Source organism: Haematobia irritans, chromosome 5, assembly GCF_050003625.1.
Source record: "Haematobia irritans isolate KBUSLIRL chromosome 5, ASM5000362v1, whole genome shotgun sequence".
NCBI lineage: Eukaryota > Metazoa > Arthropoda > Insecta > Diptera > Muscidae > Haematobia > Haematobia irritans.
In genome coordinates, this window is record NC_134401.1 from 164,941,438 (window position 1) to 164,968,648 (window position 27,211).

The 27,211-nt window shown below is 25.2% G+C and overlaps 1 protein-coding gene across 14 annotated transcripts in view; it reads right to left on the reverse strand.

Annotated features, from left to right (window-relative positions):
* The window catches only part of Pkn (serine/threonine-protein kinase N), a 209,851-nt gene that overhangs the window by 68,976 nt on the left and 113,664 nt on the right, over positions 1-27,211 (reverse strand). For 9 of the 14 annotated variants that reach the window (XM_075311987.1, XM_075311988.1, XM_075311989.1 and 6 more), the window contains 2 exons: positions 21,397-21,898; positions 7,604-7,907 (listed from right to left, as the gene is read on the reverse strand). In XM_075311987.1, coding sequence (XP_075168102.1) covers positions 7,604-7,907; positions 21,397-21,708 — 616 coding nt within the window. In that variant the 5' untranslated portion in view covers positions 21,709-21,898. Of the gene's footprint in view, positions 1-7,603; positions 7,908-21,396; positions 21,899-27,211 lie in introns of those variants that run through there. The other 5 variants (XM_075311991.1, XM_075311992.1, XM_075311993.1 and 2 more) reach the window with 2 other exon arrangements.

Genomic DNA, 27,211 nt, shown 5'->3' on the forward strand with positions numbered 1-27,211 from the left:
TGTGTCAAAATTTTATTTCTATAGAAAATTTTGTCAAAATTTTATTTCTATAGAAAATTTTGTCAAAATTTCATTTTGTATAGAAAATTTTGCCAAAATTTTATTTCTATAGAATTTTGTCAAACTTTTATTTCTATAGAAAATTTTGTCAAAATTTTATTTCTATAGAAAATTTTGTCAAAATTTTATTTCTATAGAAAATTTTGTCAAAATTTTATTTATATAGAAGATTTTGTCAAAATTTTATTTCTATAGAAAATTTTGTCAAAATTTTATTTCTATAGAAAATTTTATTTCTATAGAAAATTTTATCAAAATTTCATTTTGTATAGAAAATTTTGTCAAACTTTTATTCCTATAGAATTTTTTTTTAAAATTTTATTTCTATAGAACATTTTGTGAAAATTTTATTTCTATAGAAAATTTTGTCAAAATTTTATTTCTATAGAAGATTTTGTCAAAATTTTATTTCTATAGAAAATTTTATCAAAATTTAATTTCTATAGAAAATTTTATCAAAATTTCATTTTGTATAGAAACTTTTATCAAAATTTCATTTCTATAGAAAGTTTTGTCAAAATTTTATTTCTATAGAACATTTTTTCAAAATTTTATTTCTACAGAAAATTTTGTCAAAATTTTATTTCTATAGAAAATTTTGTCAAAATTTTATTTCTATAGAAGATTTTGTCAAAATTTTATTTCTATAGAAAATTTTATCAAAATTTAATTTCTATAGAAAATTTTATCAAAATTTCATTTTGTATAGAAAATTTTATCAAAATTTTATTTCTATAAAAAATTTTGTCAAAATTTTATTTCTATAGACAATTTTGTCAAAACTTTATTTCTATAGAAAATTTTGTCAAAATTTTATTTCTATGGAAAATTTTGTCAAAATGTTATTTCTATAGAAAATTTTGTCAAGATTTCATTTTGTATAGAAAATTTTATTTTTATAGAAAATTTTGGCAAAATTTCATTTTGTATACAAGATTTTTTATTTCTATAGAAAATTTAATCTTATTTCTATAGAAAATTTTGTCAACATTTTATTTCTCAAAATTGTAATTCTATAGAAAATTTTATCAAAATTTTGTTTCTATAGAAAATTTTGTCAAAATTTTATTTCTATAGATAATTTTGTCAAAATTTTATTTCTGTAGAAAATTGTGTCAAAATTTATAAAATTTGGATATTTTTTTTGCTATAGAAAATTTTGTTAATTTTTTTTGCTGTAGAAAATTTTGTCAAAATTTTTTTACTGTAGAAAAAAATATAAAAAATTTTATTTTTATGGAAAATTTGGTCATTTTTTTATTTGTATAGAGAATTTTGTCAAAATTTTTTTGCTATAGAAATATTTGACAAAATTTTTTGCTATAGCAACTTATATCACAATTTTGTGCTATAGAAAATTTTCTCAATTTTTTTGCAGTAGAAAATCTTGTCATAATTTTTGTCACAATTAGTTTGTTATAGAAAATTTGTACAAAATATTTTGCTATAGAAAATTTTGCTAAGTTTTTTTTTCGCTGTAGAAAATTTTGTCAAAATTTTTTTACTGTAGAAAAAAAATATAAAAAATTTTATTTGTATGGAAAATTTTGTCATTTTTTTTTTTTGGTATAGAAAATTTTTTTGCTATAGAAATATTTGACAAAATTTTGTGCTATAGCAACCTATGTTATATCATAATTTTTTGCTATAGAAAATTTTATCAATTTTTTTGCAGTAGAAAATCTTGTCATAATTTTTGTCAAAATTAGTTTGTTATAGAAAATTTGGTTTGCTATAGAGAATTCTGGTACTATAAAAAATGTTGTCAACATTTTTTTGCTATAGGAAATTTTGTCAAAATTTGTTTATATATTATTTTCTCAAAACTTTATTTCTATAGAAAATTTTATTTCTATAGAAAATTTTCTGAAAATGTTATTTCTATAGAACGTTTTCTGAAAATTTTATTTCTATAGAACATTTTCTGAAAATTTTATTTCTATAGAACATTTTCTGAAATTTTTATTTCTATAGAAAATTTTCTGAAAATTTTTTTTCTATAGAACATTTTCTGAAAATTTTATTTCTATAGAAAATTTTCTGAATATTTTATTTCTATAAAAAAAAAATTCTGAAAATTTTATTTCTATAGAAAATTTTCTGAAAATTTTATTTCTATAGAAAATTTTCTGAAAATTTTATTTCTATAGAAAATTTTCTGAAAATTTTATTTCTATAGACAATTTTGTCTAAATGTTACTTCTACCGAAAATATTGTCAAAATTTTATTTCTATAGAAAATTTTGTTAAAATTTTAATTCAATAGAAAATTTTGTTAAAATTTTAATTCAATAGAAAATTTTGTTAAAATTTTAATTCAATAGAAAATTTTGTTAAAATTTTAATTCAATAGAAAATGTTGTCAAAATTTCTTTTCAAATTCAAATTGGTCAAAATTCTATTTCCATAGAAAAATTTTGTCAAAGTTTTATTTCTATAGAAAAATTTTGTCAAAATTTTATTACTTCTGAAAATTTTCTCAATTTTTTTTGTTTTGTTTTCTCTATTTGAAGATTTACTCACAAGTCCAATTTTTTCTCAATATTGAAACACATGCCGGAAATTAAATAGAAAACCATCTGATGTCATCTATGTTGCAATTGTAAAAAAAGGCAAATGGCAATCAATTCCCAATATACCACACCACAGTTAGTGAGTACCACTGGAGCCACACTCTGATGTTTCCTTTTCATTGACTATTTATAGACTATTGGCGGGGCCAGTATGGGACCAGAAGTAACAAAAAAAAAATCCCTCAACATTTGAATACAATTGTATCGTTTGAGAAAAGGAAGCCGTGGTAGTGTCAATTTAACCTTTCCCTTCACTTTCACCATTTTGAGTGTCAGGGACACAGAAACCCAAATACCGATTACAATAACCAGAGTATTGACAATGAAAAGCCTGTGGGTAGTGCGCCTCTGGAAATTGAAATGGGTTGGACATTTAAATGAAATTTCATTTCATTTGAAAGAGAAAAAATATCAATTAAAATGTTATAAAAAGAATTTCAAAGACCACACATAGGGAGGTCCAGTGATATGAAAAAATGGCAAAATGAAAGTGATTTTGATAGCAACTCACAACACTTACCCTGTGATGAGGAAAGGATAAATTACATAAATATATAAATTTAATTGGTTTTAAATATTAGATTTGTGTAAGAAATAAATCCATTTTATGTAGGATATCTCTATCGATTAACTTTTCACACTTGCATATCAAAAATAAAATTACCATTAAATCTACCAAAAATGACAGTGTGAAAAGAAAACATTAACACAAAATTAACAATTAGCACAGTGACTCACTCACTGTGTTAATGGTTAATGAAAAATGTTTTACGTATTTCTTTTCTAATGTCCTCCCCGCCTCACTCACCAAAATGCGTTTATTTTTAAACGCAAAAAAATAAGCCCTGTACTAGAAGCCTATTTACTCAGAGGCCATAACCAATTACTTGCGTTGTGTTAAATATATTTTCACCATTTTCACAATTTATCTTTGTCTGCTAATGCTTGGCAAACTATCGTGTGTCTGTTGTTTTGTCTAAGGCTTCCAAAAATAATATTTCAGCGTCGAAATATCAATTTTTGGCCTTCATAGCCTAGGGAGGAGATGGTTTTTTTCGTCGTTTTTTTTTTTTTCTTCAAAATTTTATTTAAAATCTAAATTTCCTGCTTTGTTTTTTTATTATTATTATTATTCTCCATGGAACCGAGGTGTCAAACGAAATCTGTTGACTTTGTCTGCCTTTATGTCTGTGATAAATTTTTAAGAAAATATAAGAACAGAAATTAATGCCCCACAATGTGGATAATGTATCTCATCAAATTATTTATGCGGTCATATGGGTTAGAAAAATATAATATTTTTTTCGGGAGGATTAAAAGCCAATCATTTAAAATCTTTATCAAGAATGTTATTCTGTTGTTTTAGTAATTAAAAGTGTTATTTAATACTCTTGTCAAAATTTTCATAAATTATTTGTTGAATAAAACAACGGTAAAAATTTCAAATATTAAATTTTAGGAGGATGGAAATTTTGAAAAAATTTTCTATTTTTCTTTTATAAAAAAAGGAAATAAACTTTTGACAAAATTTTCTATAGAAAAAAAAAAATTTGACAAAATTTTCTATATAAATAAAATTTTGACAAAATTTTCTATAGAAATGAAATTTTGACATTTTCTATAGAAATAAAATTTTGACAAAAAATATTCTATAGGAATAAAATTTTGACAAAATTTTCTATAGAAATAAAATGTTGACAAAATTTTCTAAGAAATAAAATGTTGCCAAATTTTCTATAGAAATAAAATTTTGACAAAATTTTCTATAGAAACAAAATTTTGGCAACATTTTCCATAGAAATAAAATTTTGACAAAAATTTCTATATAAATAAAATTTTGACAACATTTTCTATGGAAATAACATTTTGGCAAAATTTTCTATAGAAATAAAATGGTGGCAACATTTTCTATAGAAATAAAATTTTGACACAATTTTTTATAGAAATAAAATTTTGACAAAATTTTCTAAAGAAATAAAATTTTAACAAAATTTTCTATGGAAATAAAATTTTGACAAAATTTTCTATACAAATAAAATTTTGACAAAATTTTCTATAGAAATAGAATTTTGACAAAATTTTCTATAGAAATAAAATTTTTACAAAATGTTCTATACAAATAAAATTTTGACAACATTTTCTATAGAAATAAAATTTTGACAAAGTTTTCTATAGAAATAATATTTTGACAAAATTTTCCATAGAAATAAAATTTTGACAAACCTTTCTATAGAAATACAATTTTGACAAAAACTAAATATATTTTATTTAAATCTGAATCGATTTGCACAAATTTTGTAAAATTTTTCTTAAAAAAATCTCTAGACTTCAAATTTTAATTCGCCGGGGTGGAGCACAATATTAGTAAACAAATATTGGAAATATTAAATTCTAAAGCTATTTTTATGATTTCGCCAAAGTGACTTTACGATTTATCGGGCGATTTTTCGATGCATACAAGATTGATATAATTTTCCATAGAAATAAAATTTTGACAAAATTTTCTACATTTACAATTTTGCCAAAATTTTCTATAGAAATAAAATTTTGACAAATTTTTTTTTAGAAATAAAATCTTGACAAAATTTTCTACAGATATAAAATTTTCTATAGAAATAAAATTTTGACAAAATTTTCTACAGAAATAAAATTCTGAGAAAATTTTCTATAGAAATAAACTTTTCCAAAAAATTTTCTATACAAACAAAATTTTGATACAATTTTCTATAGAAATAACATTTTGGCAAAATTTCCTATAGAAATAAAATTTTAACAAAATTTCCTATAGAAATAAAATTTTAACAAAATTTTCTATAGCAAAAAATTTTTGACAAAATTTTCTATAGCAAAAAATATTTTGACAAAATTTTCTATAGCAAAAAAAAAATTGAAAAAATTTCCTATAGAAAAAACTTTGATAAATTTTTCTATAGAAATTAAATTTTTACACAATTTTCTATAGAAATAAAATGTTGGCGAAAAATTTCTATAGAAATTAAGTTTTGACAAAAATTTCGATAGAAATTAAATTTTGGCAAAATTTTCTATAGAAATAAAATTTTGACAAAATTTTTTAAAGAAATAAAATTTTTACAAAATTTTTTTAGAAATAAAATGTAGACAAAATTTTCTATAGAAATAAAATTTTGACAAAATTTTCTATGGAAATAAAATTTCGACAAAATTTGCTATAGAAATACAATTTTGACCAAATTATAGAAATACAATTTTGGCAAAATTTTAGAAATAAAATTTTGACAAAATTTTCTATAGAAATAAAATTTTGACAAAAATTTTTATAGAAATAAAATTTTGACAAAAAATTTTATAGAAATAAAATTTTGACAAAATTTTCTATAGAAATAATATTTTGACAAAATTTTCCATAGAAATAAAATTTTTACAAAAATTTCTATAGCAAAAATTTTCAAAAGAAATTTTGACAAAATTTTCTTTAGCAAAAAAAAAATTCTATAGAAATAAAATATTGACAAATTTTTCTATAGAAATAAAATTTTGACAACATTTTCTATAAAAATAAAATTTTGACAAAATTTTTTATAGAAATAAAATTTTGACAAAATTTTTTATAGAAATAAAATTTTGACAAAATTTTCTATAGAAATAAAATTTTGACAAAATAGGAATACAAATTTGCAAATTTTGGTAGATTTTTTTGGCATTCCTAGTAAGATGTTAATTCTACTCCTTGTGCAAAATTTCATGTAAATCTGAGTAAAATTATGGTCTATGTGGTCATATCAGTGTAAATTGGGAGCTATATCTAAATCTGGACCGATTTCTTCGGCATATTGCGGCTATTCAGAACTCGAAATCTTACGACTTGTAGCAATTACCAAGGCTTTAGAAATAATAAATTAAGTATTTAAATGTAATGGGTCACCAGTAGGGGCAAAAGTAATTCAATTTTAGAACTACAGTTTTTTTTTTTATACCCTCCACCATAGGATGTGGGACTTGCAGCATTACCAAGGTGTTAGAAATAATAAATTACCCGCGTAGAAAAAACTCATTCCTTTGACAATACCAGTAATCAAACTAGTATTACTCTTAACATTACCCAAGTATTTAATTGTAATAGGTTACCAGTAGTGTCAAAAGTAATTCAATATCAGAACTGCAGTATTTCTTATATTTTCTCCACCAAAGGGTGGAGGGTATATAAATCGACACCAGATTTGTCTTCATCTAATCTGGCAGAAATTCGGCACGTGATGTCAATACTCGTATAAACTTCTTAACAATGTTGCCATTTATTTTTACGTTTTTCATCTCTTCCAAATCAATACACAAAAATTCCCGACCATTAAACTTAAATATTTCAAAAATAATAAAAATCCATTAACAACAATTGGAGGTGTTGGAAAATCTGTTATAAATTCATTGATGCTCAAAGGTGTGAATCACAACAATTTAATCAATATAAACACGCAATAAATAAATAAACAATCGATGTTTTCCCCAATATTTCTCAATCGATAAAAAAACACCAAGTGTAAACCAGTTTTATGGGTGTTAACCATAACCATCACAAAAAAAAAAACAATTTCAAAACACCCAAGTGGTGTTAACTATTCAACACAGAATTTTTTGAGATTTTCATAAGAAATCCCAAAAATGGATTCCTCAAACACAAAAAAATAAAATTCAGACCCATATATGTAGGCATTGAACATAATGTACGCACTTTGGGGAGTTCAACAAATATGGCCTAAATGCTCTGTTACCAAACCGAACAAATATGGATGAAAATCCAAAATTAAAAATCCTCTATAGAAGCAATTTGGTAATCCAACAAATCAATTTGTCATTGTGACATATGATAGCCTAATCATAGTGGCAACAAATTAATGCTACTCTCAATGAAAAAACGTAACAAATAAATTTATGGATTAAATTTATAAACAAAATATTTTTTGTTTTTAAGATTTTTTAGGTTTGCAGCTTACCTCGATCATTGCCCTGCGTTAAGAGGATTTGTGATTCCAGCTCTTGCAATTCGGATTTTAATTCGGCAATTTTATTATTACTTTTTTTGACAATGGCAGCAACATCGTTCAATGAACGTCGATCTTTGGCAACTTCTCGCAGTTTTTCTGCTCCTTCTTTGATTTTCAACTCTTTTCGTATTTCTCGTCGTATCGCTTCTTTGATCTCCTCCAGGCGACTGGGCAGACCACTTTCGGGTAAATTATCTGTGAAACCATATTTGTAGCTAAGCTCGTACAGGACTGGATGTTTTATGTAATCGCCCTGGAATCAAAAGGACAAAGGAAAGAAAATTAGGATTTTTAATTTTACATTATGGTAATAATAAAAATATATATAAATACTATAATAATGTTATGATTTAAAAGAGACTTAGAGGACACGGTTGCCAAAGTTGGTAGAATTGTATAGAAATAAAATTTTGGCAAATTTTTCTATAGAAATAAACTTTTGGCAAAATTTTCTAAAGAAATAAAATTTTGGCAAATTTTTTTATAGAAATAAACTTTTGGCAAAATAAAAGAAATAAAATTTTGAAAAAAAAAATTTCATAGAAATAAAAATTTGGAAAAAAAAAATTCACAGAAATAAAATTTTCTATAGAAATAAATTTTTGGCAAAATTTTCTATTGAAATAAAATTTTGAAAAAAATTTCAATAGAAATAAAATTTTGACAAAAGTTCATATCTAAATAAAAATTTTGGAAAATTTTCTATAGAAATTAGATTTGGAAAAATTTTTTATAGAAATAAAATTTTGGTAAAATTTTCTAAGAAATAAAATTTTGACAAAATTTTCTATAGAAATACAAATTTTGCGAAAATTTTCTATAGAAATAAAATTTTGAGAAAATTTTCTATGGAAATAAAATTTTGAGAAACTTTTCTATAAAAAATAATATTTTAAGAAAATTTTCTATACAAATAAAAAATTTGGCAAAATTTTCTACAGAAATAAAATTTTGGCAAAATTTTCCATAGAAATAAAATTTTGACAAAATCTTCTATAGAAATAAAATGTTAACAAAATTTTCTATAGAAATAAAATTTTGAAAAAAATCTTAATAGAAATAAAATTTTGACAAAAGTTCATATCTAAATAAAAATTTTGGAAAATTTTCTATAGAAATTAGATTTTGAAAAATTTTCTATAGAAATTAGATTTTGAAAAATTTTCTATAGAAATTAGATTTTGAAAAATTTTCTATAGAATTAAAATTTTGGTAAAATTTTCTAATAAATAAAATTTTGACAAAATTTTCTATAGAAATAAAAATTTTGCGAAAATTTCCAATAGAATTAAAATTTTGACAAAATTTTCTAAGGAAATAAAATTTTGAGAAACTTTTCTATAAAAATAATATTTTAAGAAAATTTTCTATACAAATAAAAAATTTGGAAAAATTTTCTGCAGAAATAAAATTTTGGCAAAATTTTCCATAGAAATAAAATGTTGACAAAATCTTCTATAGAAATAAAATGTTAACAAAATTTTCTATAGAAATAAAATTTTGACAAAATTTTCTATAGAAATAAAAATTTTGCGAAAATTTTCTATAGAGATAAAATTTTGAGAAAATTTTCTATGGAAATAAAATGTTGAGAAACTTTTCTATAAAAATAATATTTTAAGAAAATTTTCTAGAGAAATAAAAAATTTGGCAAAATTTTCTACAGAAATAAAATTTTGGCAAAATTTTCCATAGAAATAAAATGTTGACAAAATCTTCTATAGAAATAAAATGTTAACAAAATTTTCTATAGAAATAAAATTTTGACAAATTTTTCTATAGAAATAAAATTTTGAACAAATTTTTCGATAAAAATAAAATTATGACAAAATTTTCTATAGAAATAAAATTTTGACAAAATTTTCTATAGAAATAAAATTTTGACAAAATTTTCTATAGAAATAAAATTTTGACAAAATTTTCTATAGAAATAAAATTTTGACAAAATTTTCTATAGAAATAAAATTTTGACAAAATTTTCTATAGAAATAAAATTTTGACAATATTTTCTATAGAAATTAAATTTTGGCAAAATTTTCTATAGAAATAAAATTTTGACAAAATTTTCTATAGAAATTAAATTTTGACAATTTTTTCTATATAAATAAAAATTTGAAAAAATTTTCCATAGAAATAAAATTTTGACAAAATATTCTATAGTAATCAAATTTTGAGAAAATTTTCTATAGTAATAAAATTTTCACAAAATTTTCTATAGAACAAAAATTTTGACAAAATTGTCTATAGTAATAAAATTTTCACAAAATTTTCTATAGAAATAAAATTTTTACAAAATTTTCAATAGAAATAACATTTTCACGAAATTTTCTTAAAAAATCAAATTTTGACAAAATTTTCTATATTTTTTTAACAAAAATTAAATTTAAAAAAATGTCCTTAATATTATGGAATTTGCGTTTCCTAAAATTTAGGTTGTATATTTCATGTTATGTTAATATTTTTTCTCAGTGTACCCTCAAATTTACAATTGTTTTCTATATGCTATTTAATAAGGAAAACGCAAACGCTTCTGACAAAAGGTTTGATTTGCTAGTAAAAGGGTTATTGCAATACATTGCAAACCCTATGGCAACTCTATGTATAGATTATATTTTCTTTCGTTGTTTTTTTTTTTTACTCATATAACCCTCACCGTTATGACTATTATTATAAATAATAACAAATCTAATGTATATAACTAACCTATACAAAAAAAAACCAACTACTAAACGAAAATAATTCTAACTAGCGTAATTGAATTAATTTTCATGGTCAGTCCCACGAAAACCAAATAATAACAACAACACTTGTTCTCCGTGTTGTTGTCGTTGTGAATAACAAAACACAATCATGTGTAAAACTAACCACCCAAACATATATGGGGGTATTGTAAGAGAGAGAGAGAGGGAGATAGATCCAAACCTACGGGCATTAAAGCTTTGCTGGCAAAGAGGAAAACCTTAAAAAAAAAAAACTGAACAACTATCCATGGACAGTTAGTGACGACAAGAAGCTCCACGAATATAATTATACAGAAGCTGTTGCATGCAACGGCATTACGGCGTCAATGGAGATTTTACGATTTTGTTGCAAGTGACCACCACCAACCGCCAGTCGCGTCTAGCTTAACCTGAATAGTGTTATGGTGAGTTAATGGGTAGTTTGTAACAGTTTATACAAAATGGACTAGCATGAAATAAATTAGAAATTGAAGAGAGCACAAAAAACACACACGAAAGAAAGAGAGAGAGAGGGAAGATGGGCCCCATTAGATCTTAAAGAAACAATTACCGTTATTATAGTCACCAAGATTATGATCTTTTTTGAAGCAACTACACACACACGTACACGCATAAAAAACTACCAGAAAAACTATGATCAAATTGATGAGTGATAGGTAGGTTATTTAGCTACCTGTTGTAATCCATTTGTGAGGCTACGTTGCATTACACCCCAATACTAAGAGACACATGGACATTAAAATGGGTAAAAAATATGGTAATTTATTATTATTTGTATAGCTTGGGGTTTTTATTTTGGCATGTCGATTCCTCGGATAAATAAATCCCCCTTAATGCACTTCCTCAAAACGAACATAGGGAATTTCTACGTTGATGAGTAAGTTTTGGCATTTTTACATCGAGTAATTATGTGGTCTCCTAAGCATACACTGGCATATATGTATGCTTATGTGCGTGTGTGTGTTATTAATTGTCCCTGTTACATTTGTGACAGATGGCTAACATTAAGCACATAATGGCAAAAAAGAAATAGATATCCTAACAAAAAAAAGTACAGGTTGTATTCGATGAGTGGACATGATGCTGATGATAAAGTAGCTGGTACATAGCAATTACACAACATGGGTATGACACACATTACAGCCTATTTATCAAACCGAAAAAAAAAACACATGGTGAAGGATAAAGGCAAGAGCGAGAGAGAGAGGAAGGCATAATGTCTATAGCATTATGTTTTTTTGCGCTATTATGACACAAAAATATCATCTATGACGTTGACATTAACTGATGTTGATAATTATACCGACCGATAGCGGTGATTATCTTTGCCAATATAAAAGAAAATCAAATTCTTAATGTATGACAACAAAAATGTACAGTTTATTAGACATTGTGATTAACGGTGTTGCTAGTATCCCCAAATATGGAGATATTGTTTCGTGGATTATTAAAACAGAATCGTCTGCGAATCACCAAAATATAAAAAATTAAGACTTTGTTCTTCTTCATTCCAATGTGCGAATAAAGCATTTAGGCTAAAAGCGGACATGGGATTTTATTTTGAGGGCCCAAGCGCTAATTTATAATTTACTCTGCTTGACTAAGATTATTTTCTGCAATTCTGAAATCATTTCGTGAGGACTCGAGCCTAAATGTTGCTTCCACATCAGTACTCCTCACAGATTTGGACAATAAATCCCATAAATATAGGTTAGAGGATAGGTTAGAGGATAGGTTAGATTAGGTTAAGTGCCAGCCCGATGTATCAGGCTCACTTAGACTATTCAGTCCATTGTGATACCACAGTGGTGAACTTCTCTCTTATCACTGAGTCCTGCCCGATTCCATGTTAAGCTCAATGACAAGGGACCCCCTTTTTATAGCCGAGTCCGAACGGCGTTCCACATTCCAGTGAAACCACTTAGAGAAGCTTTGAAACCCTCAGAAATGTCACCAGCATTACTGAGGTGGGATAATCCACCGCTGAAAAACTTTTTGGTGTTCGGTCGTAGCAGGAATCGAACCCACGACCTTGTGTATGCAAGGCGGGTATGCTAACCATTGCACCACGGTGGCTCCCTAGAAATGATGATGATGGTTGTTATATTGATCTACAAAACAATTTTAAAACTTGGCCATTTAGAACTAAATTTTCGTTCATGGTGATCGAAACACGGTTGCCACAGTTGTTAGAATTCTACCAAAAATGGTATATTTTTTACTGTTTGGTATATTGGTAGAATTCTTAATGTTTCTATAGAAATAAAATTTTGCAAAAAGTTTCTATAGAAATAAAATTTTGACAAAATTTTCTATAGAACTAAAATTTTGATAAAATTTTCTATAGAAATAAAATTTTGGCAAAATTTTCTATAAAAATAAAATTTTGACAAAAAATTTCTATAGAAATAAAATTTTGACAAAAAATGTATATAGAAATAAAATTTTGACAAAAAATGTCTTTAGAAATAAAAATTTGACACAATTTTCTATAGAATCAAAATTTTTACAACATTTTATATAGAAATAAAATTTTGCAAAAATTTTCTATAGAAATAAAATTTTGCAAAAAGTTTCTATAGAAATAAAATGTTGACAAAATTTTCTATAGAAATAAAATTTTGATAAAATTTTCTATAGAAATAAAATTTTGACCAAATTTTCTATAGAAATAATATTTTGCAAAAATTTTCTATAGAAAAAAAATGTTGACAAAATTTTCTATAGAAATAACATTTTGATAAAATTTTCTATTGAAAAAACATTTTGAAAAAATTTTCTATAGAAATAAAATTTTGACAAAAAATTTCTATAGAAATAAAATTTTGACAAAATTTTCTATAGAAATAAATGTTTGACAAAATTTTCTATAGAAATAAAATTTTGACAAAATTTTCTATACAAATAAAATTTTGACAAAATTTTCTATAGAAATAAAATTTTGGAAAAATTTTCGATAGAAATAAAATTTTGCAAATATTTTCTATAGAAATAAAATCTTGACAAAATTTCCTACACCAATAAAATTTTGACAAAATTTTCTATAGAAATAAAATTTTGACAAGATTTTCGATAGAAATAAAATTTTGACAAAATTTTCTATAGAAATAAAATTTTTACAAAATTTTCTATAGAAATAAAATGTTGACAAAATTTTCTATAGAAATAAAATTTTGACAAATTTTTCTATAGAAATAAAATTTTGACAAATTTTTCTATAGAAATAAAATTTTGAACAAATTTTTCGATAAAAATAAAATTATGACAAAATTTTCTATAGAAATAAAATTTTGACAAAATTTTCTATAGAAATAAAATTTTGACAAATTTTTCTATAGAAATAAAATTTTGACAAATTTTTCTATAGAAATAAAATTTTGACAAAAAATGTATATAGAAATAAAAATTTGACAAAAAATTTCTTTAGAAATAAAAATTTGACAAAATTTTCTATAGAAATAAAATTTTTACAAAATTTTATATAGAAATAAAATTTTGCAAAAATTTTCTATAGAAATAAAATTTTGCAAAAAGTTTCTATAGAAATAAAATGTTGACAAAATTTTCTATAGAAATAAAATTTTGATAAAATTTTCTATAGAAATAAAATGTTGACAAAATTTTCTATAGAAATAAAATGTTGACAAAATTTTCTATAGAAATAAAATTTTGATAAAATTTTCTATAGAAAAAACATTTTGAAAAAATTTTCTATAGAAATAAAATTTTGACAAAAAATTTCTATAGAAATAAAATTTTGACAAAATTTTCTATAGAAATAAATTTTTGACAAAATTTTCTATAGAAATAAAATTTTGACAAAATTTCCTATACAAATAAAATTTTGACAAAAGTGTACTATAGAAATAAAATTTTGGAAAAATTTTCGATAGAAATAAAATTTTGCAAATATTTTCTATAGAAATAAAATCTTGACAAAATTTCCTACACAAATAAAATTTTGACAAAATTTTCTATAGAAATAAAATTTTGACAAATTTTTCTATAGAAATAAAATTTTGAACAAAATTTTCGATAAAAATAAAATTATGACAAAATTTTCGATAGAAATAAAATTTTGACAAAATTTTCTATAGAAATAAAATTTTGGAAAAATTTTCGATAGGAATAAAATTTTGGAAAAATTTTCTATAGAAATAAAATTTTGACAAAATTTTCTATAGAAATAAAATTTTGACAAATTTTTCTATAGAAATAAAATTTTGACAAAATTTTCTATAGAAATAAAATTTTGACAAAATTTTCTATAGAAACAAAATTTTGACAAATTTTTCTATAGAAATAAAATTTTGACAAAATTTTCTATAGAAATAAAATTTTGACAAATTTTTCTATAGAAATAAAATTTTGACAAAATTTTCTATAGAAATAAATTTTGTAAAAATTTTTACTAAATTTTATTTCTATAGAAAAATTTTTAATTTGTCAAAATTGTTCTATACTAATTTTGACAAAATATTCTATATAAATAGAATTTTGACAAAATTTTCTATAGAAATTAAATTTTGACAAAATTTTTCTATAGAAATAAAATTTTGACAAAATTTCTTATACAAATAAAATTTTAACAAAATTTTCTATATAAAATTTTGCAAAATAAGTTTTGTTTGGTACAATTTTCTGAAAATTTGGGTAGATCATTTGTGGCTCGAGTGGTAACCATTGATTGAATCCCCATTTTCATTTCCCGAGTATTTGGAAGACGATCACCGCTCTCCTGGTTGTGTATTTTGAAATATTTATCTTATTGCAGCCTGCAAGCTGGTATGACAAAATATATTATTTTTTTTAAATTTTTAAATTATTACGGTTTTTCCTCAGCAGAGCCTGCTTCCTTTTTTTTGATTTTGTTTATTAAAACTTGGGGACTTTGGTGAGGAATTTTAATTTAAATTTCTGTACGAGTTTTGGGGACGAAAGCGTGCCGATAATTAATTTCCTTTCAAAATTGGGATTGGGAAATAAAAAACATATTAAGATATTTTCATGGAATCAACAACAAATTGTTCAAATTTGTTAATTTTTCCATAAAAATCAATTTTCAAAGTAATTATCTACAAAGAAACTCGATCAAATTTTCTATACCAAAAAATTTTTAAAAAATCTTTAAAATATATGGCATAAACAAACTTCAGACACAATATCAGGTGTAGTAGAAACAAATGCATTGTATTTCCAATATATTGAGTTATTTATCTATTAATGGACTTTCTTTTTTCCTGCTCATAATATTTACTTTTTATTAATTTTTTGAACAATTTTCTACATAGATAGGAATGTTTATGAAAACCCAAATATATCTGGTCTACATTATAGTGTAAAATACCTTCTATATGTTCTATATTTTTAGAGAATTGTAATAAACAAAATAAGATTAGTGGACATTAATCCAATTTATATCTGTAATCAAATTAAAGATAGAATATATGGCCACGTAGGCATTTTTAGAAAACAACATAGGAAAGTATTCTACAAACTTATTGCCTGCTTCTATTTTTTTTTTTTTTTTTTTTTTATATTTGAATACAGTTTTGTTATAAATCTCTTTGATCTGCTGAACATTGCTAACATGTCTGTGCTGTGTATTTTACTTATGTATAAATCTATATTTATATGACCCATAAAAATTCTACTAAACTAAAACTATGAGATATGTATGGGATTATATGTTGAGGACGAATTAAAAATGTTAAATGTTTTGATTCAAAACATACCCTTGAATTTTAAGTTTATGATTTGAAGGTGTCAGACATTTTTGACATTTTTATCGTTGTAATATGTGTTGTTGGAATTTTGCATGTGTTAAAAAAAAATTGGGCAAGGCTATTTTTGATTATTTCTCGAATTTAGGTTTATTGGTTTAGCAGTTAATAAGAGATATTTTTTGCAATATTGGTAGTATATCAGGGTGACGTATGAATTAGAGCATTGCATGAGAACATTCATTCATAGCGCACACAACTGAACTCATGAAACGGTTCGAGAAGACTGAATAATCTTCATTGATCGAATGAATAGAATGAGAACACTGGCTTGACCGAATCGGTTCGAATGAATGTAAATGTATGAATGAGACATGGTTTGAATCACACCCAATAATTCAGTATCGAGTGAATGTTGTTGTGACGTCACATCATTGATGTTGTGCATTTGTTTCCATTCTCGGTCGCAAGCAAACATTCGATTGCATTTGGTGAAACGGGATAATCGAGAATACTCGAACATTTAGCGGGAGTTTCGGGAATTTGCAAAGTTCTCGAGTATGTTATGACAAAAAATGGAATCATGCTTAATGAGAAAAGAAGTCATACAGTTTGTGTTTCTTTAGATACAGTTTGTCAAGAAAGTGTTTTGACAATGGGATAAAAATTAAGTTTTGTTCCAAAATTAAATATAATGAAATTTTAAAAAAATATTTTATTATGTATTTTGCAAAGTATACATACGTACACAGAATTAAAAATTTAATAAAATATTTAATATTACAATTATTTTTAGAATTTGAAATAGTTGGCAATGTCAAAAGACTTTCTTGACATACTGTATAAGTTTGTAATTAATAGTTAAGCTTATTGACGATAAAATGAGTAATTCTAACAAGGCAAATGTTTAAATTTGTTATGTTTTTATATGTAACTAGCAAAAGTAAATTTATTTTTGTATTTTTTGTCTGTTTTTTATACCATCCACCATAGGAAGGGGGTATATTTAGTTTGTCATTCCGTTTGTAATACATCGAAATATTGCTCTAAGACCCCATAAAGTATACATATTCTGGGTCGCGGTGAAATTCTGAGTCGATCTACGCATGTCCGTCCGACCGTCTGTTGAAATCACGCTAACTTCCGAACGAAACAAGCTATCGACTTGAAACTTGGCATAAGTATTTGTCATTGATGTAGGTCGGATGGTATTGCAAACGGGCCATATTTTATCAAAATTTTATTTGTATAGAAAATTTTATCAAAATTTTATTTCTATAGAAAACTTTGTGAAAATTTTATTTCTATAAAAATTTTTATCAAAATTTTATTTCTATAGAAAATTTTATTAAAATTTTATTTCTATAAAAAATGTTGTCATAATTTTTTTCTATAGAAAATTTTGTCAAAATTTTATTTCAATAGAAAATATTGTTAACATCTATAAAAAAAATTATCAAAATTCTATTTCTATAGAAAATTCTATCAAAATTGTATTTCTATAGAAAATTTTATCAAAATTTTATTTCTATAGAAAATTTTGTCAAAATTTTATTTTTATAGAAAATTGTATCAACATTATATTTGTATAGTTCGGCTTGAGGTCATATGAATAAAAACAGAGAAACAGTTGTTGTGTTTTTGAGTTGTATTTTTATTTAATATTATCCAATATTTCGAAACATCTCCGATGTTCGTCTTCAGGGAAATTTTTTTAGAAGTAAAGAACAATGAACTTATTCGCAAACGAGTAAATCTATAAAAAATTTTTTTTTTCTATAGAAAATTATTAACATTTTATTTCTATAGAAAATTTTCTCAAAATTTTATTTCTATAGAAAATTTTGTCAACATCGTATATCTATAAAAAATTTTATCAAAATTTTATTTCTATAGAAAATTTTATCAAAAATTTTATTTCTATAGAAAATTTGGTCAAAATTTTATTTCTCTAGAAAATTTTATCAACATTTTATTTCTATAAAAAATTTTGTGAAAATTTTATTTCAATAGAAAATTTTGTCGACATTTTATTTCTATGGAAAATTTTGTCAAAATTTTATTTCTATAGAAAAAGGAAAAATATTTTATTTCCTTTAAATACGAATGCCCCTTATTTTTTATACGAAAAAGTGAATTGGATTTTTTAACGATTACTTACTATAATGCCCAAAATATCATCCCAAATGTTTCTCCGAAAAACTAGAGCAATATTTAGTTTTGCTGTTAATACCTTTTTACATAGAAATGCAGAAGGTTTTGTCCACTTTATGTTATTTTTTTTACTTCATACACAAGCGCCTTTCCATCAACTTACAACTAAACAAACGTACAATACATATAAAAGTTGTTGTTATAGTTACTACGTGAGGGCAAAAAAAGATTCGAAATCCTCGTTTCCTTCACTTTGTTTTCGAAAACAATTTGACTCGTTGTGTTTGATCCCGAAGACTGAAGTTGTTTGATTGACCGTTTCATACAACACAAACGAGAACGAGTTATGGTTGTATTCGAACTTACAAACATCGGTCCAAACGGGAACGACTACAAATCTCTACCTTACTTGTTGGGCTTCGAGATGTTCTCGAACACAAAAATATATGACCGATGCAATGCTCTAGTATGAATGATATTAATAGAATATATTCTCTTGACCCCTATAGCGTATGTGGTATATTTATTGTATAATATACGTTACTTATACGAAACAATGCTTTTCTTATAGAAAATTTGCCAAAATTGTATTTCTATAGAAAATTTTGTTAAAATTTTATTTCTATTGAATATTTTGACAAAATTTTATTTCTTTAGACAATTTTGTCGAAATTTTATTTCTATAGAAAATTTTGTCGAAATTTTATTTCTATAGAAAATTTTGTCAAAATTTAATTTCTATAGAAAATTTTGTCAAAAAATTTGTCAAAATTTTATTTCTATAGAAAATTTTGTCAAAATTTTATTTCCATAGAAAACTTTTAGAGAGGAATATTTTACAAAATCTACCAAAACATCAAGAATTCTACCAATCGATCTAAAAAATCTACCACTTTGGTAGAATTCTACCAACTGTAGCTATCGTGGACCATACCCTTACTTTGTCTACTGCATAAGCCTTTCAATTTGGCATTCGTTTACATTAGGCTCATTGATTGATGCACTAGCATCGAAATTTCAGCCAGAGAGAGTGTCCTTGGACAAATGGCGAAAGAGCAATATCGATCGGTGAGTCCATCCTGAGCATTTTGATACTGTGTACGATAAATCTTTTACTTCGATGACTATCGTCAAAATTGAATTTTTAATCAGATCAGGTGTCCCCACCCAAAACGGCCTCCACACAGCTTCAAATTACAAAAATACACTATCTCGTTTTTACAAGCCACCAATTTACAAGATGTGTGAGATGGTTGATGAAGTAGCTACGACAAGTATCGATCGAGTAACATACTACACGAAACATTCGTCATAAAAAAGATATCGACGTGATGGGAATCACGTGAGGCAAAATCAGAACAGTGTTTAAGAAGAATCCGATAGAAATGTTCGTCCTGAGAAGAAACATGAATCCATGAAGGATCATGCGACAAAAATCCATTATCTCGTTATAACAGACCACCAATTGAAGGTTTGCGAGGTGTCTGATGCAGTAGCTATTACGAATTACGATCGAGTTCTGCCCGAAACATTCATCTTAGGAAAGATGTCGACGTGATGAGAGCCACGTGAGACAAAACCAGAGCTGTCTTTACGTGAAAACCGACACATTTTTGCATCCTTACAAAAATAGCCAAACACAAATCTATGCAGACAAGTGATAAACATCACCTATCTCGTATTGGCAGGCCGCCAATTGAAGGCGAGATATCGGATGTAGTAGCTATTACAAGTATCAGTCGAGTCTTCGCCGAAAAATTCGCCATAAGAAAGATGTCGACGTGATGGGATTCAATTGAGAGAAAATCATAGCAGTTTTAGGAGGCAAATCGACGAAAATTTGCGTCCTTACAAAGTAGACGATAGGATCAAGTGACAAACATCCACTATCTCGTAATGACAGGCCGTCAATTGATGTAGTAGCTATTACGGTTATCGATCGCTTCCTGCACGCAGCATTCTTTATACGAATGATGGGAGTTATGTAGGACGGCGGTATTTTTCACCCTGACAAGGCAGTCGATTAAACATGAATCCACCATATAGGACCTCTAAGCAGACGAAATAGTAGACTGCATCTAACGAAAGGCACCGGCACAAACCTCCGGTCTCATAACAGTTAGCCTAATTGAATTAAACTTCGATTAAGTTGACTGTGGATCCGTGCGCGTTCTTTTTTGAAATAAATATCAGCAGAAAAACCATAAAGGATAGGAATTAAAAAAGTTTGAGAATTTTCCAGCAACGGGTTTTCAAGTCTAAAGATATTATAATAAAAAGTATTCCGCTTCGCTTTTTTTTTCAAAAGATAAAAGCTGCGTAAACTTAAAAAAATTTTAAGAATTTTTAATCTAATTTTTAATTTATAGGCTGAGCTGGAATAAATTTGAAATTTGGTCTTTAGAGACGTTGGAGTTCCAGCTACAATTTTTCCCGCAATTTATGAGGAGTTCAATCTTTGCATTTTTAGATTTATTTGCTTAGTCCATTATTTCTTTTGAGAATAAGATACGAACCAACCTAATATCATCAAAATTTAATCAATAATGGCAAGCCAATAATACAATCATACACCCAATATTCGATCTTCTGTATACACATTAACACACTTGCTGGCAAAAGTCTTTACATGCCGCAAAGAACAATACACAGAGACAGCTATAGAATTTTAGAGAGATATTTCGTTATCTAAAAGTATGAGTGTTATCTCTATGTTAGGTATGTCTCATTAATGTAAACAGTTAATCAAAACAAAAGCAAAGAGCTTAAGAACTCATTCATTTCCCAAAGATTATGAGAATTAAACAGAGGGATTAGGTTTTTTTTTTTAAATTTTATTTTGCATAACTAACTTTTACATGGAGCAATATATTTTTATTAACAAAAATAATTGAAAACAAATAATAATCAAAGAATTAGTGAAAAAAATCATACAATACAACTTTGGTTTTATTTTCAAATGAAAGGGAAAGTGTTTAAGAGCTCTCAAATGGTTTACGAGTGAGTCGATAGCCCTTATTCCTAAGAGAATAACATCCATTGTCTCTTCCTGTCTCTCTCTCTCTCTCTCTCTTTTAATATCTCTCAGACATTAACAAAATTTTATATTTTATTTGATGATTACCTCTGTATCGGTATCATAAAACACCGATGATGCATGAGTGCTAACGGTGACACATACAGTGCCACGCCTTAAGGATTTCAATGAACCTTTTGAGATCTTACGCACACGTATCGATTTAAGAGAACGTGTCCGTTGCAATTCCATATCCGGTGCAGAATTATGACGATGACGTGGTGTAGCGTTGGCCGAAGCAGGTGAAGTCACAATTGTAGGAAGTTGCTGTTTATTTTTATGATGGGGTGAGGATTGGGAAGAATTTTGGGAGGTTAAAACACTAAGGTGGGTCTTGATACGTAAAAATAAATTATGCATGTGTATTAATGCTTTGGCTTTCTTCCTCAATGGCAATTTAGGTATATATGGCACTTTAAAGTTTTTACTTTTTTTGGTTTTATTAGATAACTAGTATTTTTGTTTTTTAATTTATTATGACACCTTTAAGGTGTTAGCAGTTAATGGTGGTGTTTTACACATTTTCTCTAGTAAGAAATTCATAGTAATTCTGGTGAAAAGATAACACAAAAAAATATATTTTAAAAAACGTGCTTATGAATGTAGTGGCAAAGTAGATTTTCTAAGAATTTTTCTTAGGTTTCATGGATAATTTCATTATTATTATAATTTTTGTTTCTGCTTTTTTATAATTCTTATTCATATTACCGGTTTTAAATCGAGGTGTTTAGTTTTACGTATAACATAACATTTATTTTAATGACTTTTTTATACTTTTTTCATTACATTTTAAATATAAAAATTTTTTATTTAGCACTATATGTTCTAGATTAAAATATTTTGTTTTTTGTTATGGCCATTTATTACACTTGATGTAGTATAGTTTAATATTTTCGTATTTTTATAGGTCACCGTTATGTTTTTTTTTTCACATATGGTCAGTGGGTTGCTTAATCGTTGTTTTTAATTTTTTACTTCTTTTCTTTGCATTATTTTTTTATTATTTTTAATCTTATATAGACATCATATATGTGAGCGTTTTCTTATAATGGACTATTTATAACTAACCAGAGCATGATATACTTGAAAATGAGTTTGTTGTTATTTTGATTTTATTTTCCATTGGTTTTGCGGTTGGCCCAATGCAAGAGATGGTAGTTAAAGAAAAGTTATAAATACATTTTTTTCAAGATTTTTATCATGTGGAAAATATAATAAAGTAATTCAATATTTTGAACAAAAAATTTTGAACATTTAAAAAATCCCCATCAAATTAATAAATTACAGGTAAATAAGACGAGCAATGTTTTTTTACGATAAAAAAAATCAAAATTTTGATCCTCGAAAAATTAAATTTTTTTATAAAAAATTTATTTCGGCCATATCTTCTTACATACGCGTGATCACCACGGCATAGAAATACAATTTTTACAAAATTTTCTATAGAAATAAAATTTTGACAAAATTTTCTATAGAAATAAAATTTTGACAAAATTTTCTATAGAAATAAAATTTTGACAAAATTTTCTATAGAAATAAAATTTCGACCAAAATTCTATATAGAAATAAATTTTTGACCAAATTTTCTATAGAAATAAAATTTTGACAAAATTCTCTATAGAAATAAAATTTTGACCAAAATTCTCTATAGAAATAAATTTTTGACCAAATTTGCTATAGCAATGAAAATTTGACAAAATTTTCTATAGAAATAAAATTTTGACAAAATTTTCTATAGAAATAAAATTTTGCCAAAAATTTTCTAAAAAAATAAAATTTTGACAAAATTTTCTATAGATATAAAATTTTGGCAAAATTTCCCATAGAAATAAATTTTTGACAAAATTTTCTATAGAAATAACATTTTGACAAAATTTTCTATAGAAATAAAATTTTGACAAAATTTTCTGTAGAAATAAAATTTTGAAAAAATTTTCTATAGAAATAAAATTTTGACAAAATTTTCTATAGAAATAAAATTTTGACAAAATTTTCTATAGAAATAAAATTTTGACAAAATTTTCTATAGAAATAAAATTTTGACAAAATTTTCTATAGAAATAAAATTTTCTATAGAAATAAAATTTTGTCAAAAATTTTCTAACGAAATAAAATTTTGTCAAAATTTTGGTATAGAAATAAAATTTTGACAAAATTTTCTATAGAAATAAAATGTTGACAAAATTTTGTTATAGAAATAACATTTTGACAAAATTTTCGATAGAAATAAAGTAATTCAATATTTTTAACAAAAACTTTTGAACATTTAAACAATCCCCATTAAATTAATAAATTACAGAAATTTAAGACGAGCAATAGTTTTTTCGATCAATAAAATCTAAATTTTGATGAAAATCCGCGAATTTTTTTTTTAAGAAAAATTTATTTCGGCCATATCTTCTTACATACGCGTGATCACCACTGCATAGAAATAGAATTTTGACAAAATTTCCTATAGAAATAAAATTTTGACAAAATTTTCTATAGTAATACAATTTTGACAAACATTTTTATAGAAATAAAATTTTAACAAAAATTTTTATAGAAATAAAATTTTGACAAAATTTTTAATAGAAATAAAATTTTGGTAAAATTTTCTATAGAAATAAAATTTTGACAAAATTTTCTATAGAAATAAAATGTTGACAAAATTTTCTATAGATATAATATTTTGACAAAATTTTCTATAGAAATAAAGTTTTAGCAAAATTTTCTATAGAAATAAAATTTTGACAAAATTTTCTATAGAAATAAAATTTTGACAAAATTTTCTATAGAAATAAAATTTTGACAAATTTTTCTATAGAAATAAAAATTTGCCAAAAATTTTTTAAAGAAATAAAATTTTGACAAAATTTTCTATAGACATAAAATGTTGGCAAAATTTTCCATAGAAATAAAATTTTGACAAAATTTTTTATAGAAATGAAATTTTGACAAAATTTTCTATAGAAATAAAATTTTGACAAAATTCTCTATAGAAATAAATTTTTGACCAAATTTTCTATAGCAATGAAATTTTGGCAACATTTTCTATAGAAATAAAATTTTCTTTAATCATTGTTGTTGTTTTTTTATTTCAGCTTAAAACCATGCATTGACTAAACTACAAGTGTAGCTTAACCAACAGAGGAAAAGAATGTTTATTAAATATATGTTTGTATGAATTTATTTCGGCATAAGCCGGCTATCATGTAAAACCTTTTTTCGGAAGGTTTAAGTGCAGTTCATTGTTGGGTTTAATGAACTGCCTGAATTTATTCTGATAATTGGTTGATAATTTTGCTGCAAGTAGAGGATGCTGATGACGAATATGGTAATTCCGAAACGTGCGTCCATCCAACCATCTTGCAGTCTATAGGGATTTGCCCAAATAAATTTGACAAACATTCTTTTCCTCTGTGGGTTTAGCTTCACTTGTAGTTTAGACAATGCATGGTTTTAAGCTGAAATCAAAGAAACAACAACAAATAAAATTTTGACAAAATTTTCCGTGGAAATAAAATTTCGACATAATTTTCTATAGATATATTTTGACAAAATTTTCTAAAGATATATTTTGACAAAATTTGCTATGGAAATAAAATTTTGACAAAATTTTCTGTAAATTTTGACAAATTTTTCTATAGACAAAAATATTTTGACAAAATTTTCTATAGAAACAAAATTTTGACAAAATTTTCTGTAGATATAAAATTTTGACAAAATTTTTTATAGAAATAAAATTTTGGCAAACTTGTCTATAGAAATAAAATGTTGACAATTTTCCTTCTTATAGCCGAACCACGCTATATGCAAAGTCAGTTAGAAAGAGTTTAAAAAATGACATCGAAACACATATATATCAATTAATATTATTAAAATTTAAAGCATACATCTAAATATACTAACGAATTTCATACGAAAAACTTTTGCATGATATATGTTGGAGCGCGATATTTAATGATAAAAAGGCGTATGTATCTATTACACACACAAAATGTGTGTATAAATGCCACTGTTGGCAGTGTTGTTTACATTAGCTGGTGGTTGCATAGTTGTTGTTGTTGTTTATAAGGAAGCAATAACTTATGTCTACAATAAAACAACAACTGAATGGATGTCATCTTCCGCAGCTAAAGCAAATGAGAGAAAGATAAACAAAGACCAAAAAAATCACATACACACACCCATATGTTGTGGCCTACAGAAATTCTCCCATATAGCAGATATGAGACGATCACACATATAGAAAAAATGTTTTGACCACCCCACATAGCAGAAAAAATACAAATTGTCCCACTGGGTGAGAGAATGACTACGAAAACATGGTAAATAACAACAAACCCTACCAGTAATAGTAACAGCAATAACAACTACTACAACAACATAAACAAACCACGCTAGTTTGTTTCCATGTTTCAACTTGTCTTTATTTTGTGGTGGAGCTTTGTTTGTTGATTTAAACTCCCCTTTCATGTAGAGGATGAATCCAGCAGCAGATCCCCCTAACAGAATGAAAAGCATACTCATCTACCAGAAGAGCGGTTATACGCAAAATCGAGTAACCTTCTGCCTGTATTTAAAATGCATTCATGATACACCACTACTCCAAGTGAAGTGCTTACAAGATATGTTAGAAGATGATGACAAACACACTGATGTGGAACACTCATTCACTCAGTTATTACTTTACTTGGTCATATAGCCAAGTCAGTCATTGTCATCTTGTTTATGATACTAAACTGGGAAATATAGAGGAGAGTGTTGCAGATGTAGCCACTTGTTCCTTTTATTCTGTCGGTCCTTATGTTTTTGTTTATTTTTTTTTTTTTTTGTCAGACTAGCTTCCTATTCTCTATTTCCTTCAATTATTCCATGATTTGGTGTTTTATCCAATGATAATAGCAAGACAAAAAAGCGAATTAAATTGTAAATGTTAAAACAATGAAATCTATTTAGAAAATTTACACACGCTTGCTTACCACAGAAAAGTGCTAGAGCGTAAAAAACTCCCCATCCCGAATATACCATGACATGTTCTTCCTAGGGGAATAAACTCAACAAAAATAAATGAAAACAAGTGGCTAGACCTCCAAACGGAATGTTGAATTTTCAAGATTACATATTTTTATCCCCTCCACAAAACGGAATAGAGACCACAATCAAAACCGGAGGATGACACTTAACTTGAAATCCATATGTACTCTTAAGTTACATGTTCTGAGATATACGTATGTTTACTCGTACACACACACACTTGTATACTTAAGAGAAAGGGAACATCTTTGCAGACTCTTGAGACAATTGGGTGAACAGAAGTCACATAAAGGCATAAAGGTAAACAACAAAGAAGAGTCTTGAAGACTAATACTTCAAGCAAATTAAATTAAATTAAAATTTGATAAATTAAACAAAAATAAATAAAACTAAATTAATATAAATTAAAAATAACATAATTCAACCAACATAAATTTATCCTATTAAATTAAATTAAAAATAAAATCGATCAAAATAAATTTATCTTATTTAATTTATTTTAATATAATTTCATTTCATCTAATTTAATTTTAAATACATTTATTTATTCTAATAGCCCACTGTTAAATCCCTTGGGTTTATCATTGAATAAACTCAACATTTTTTTCGTTTTATTTCGTTTATAATGTTCATTCTGCTCCGTTTAAGGAACTCTGACTTGTACTTGATTTTGTCACATGCCTATCAGAATAAACCATACCAGGGTAGAGAAATAAGAAATAATTAACAAGGGCACGACAAAACCCTCAACAATGGAAGAAGATACTTTAAGTACCTCAGGTTTTGTTTTTCTTCATTGGTAGTGCTCTAATTTTTGTTATTTTATTATTCAGAAGTTCATTAT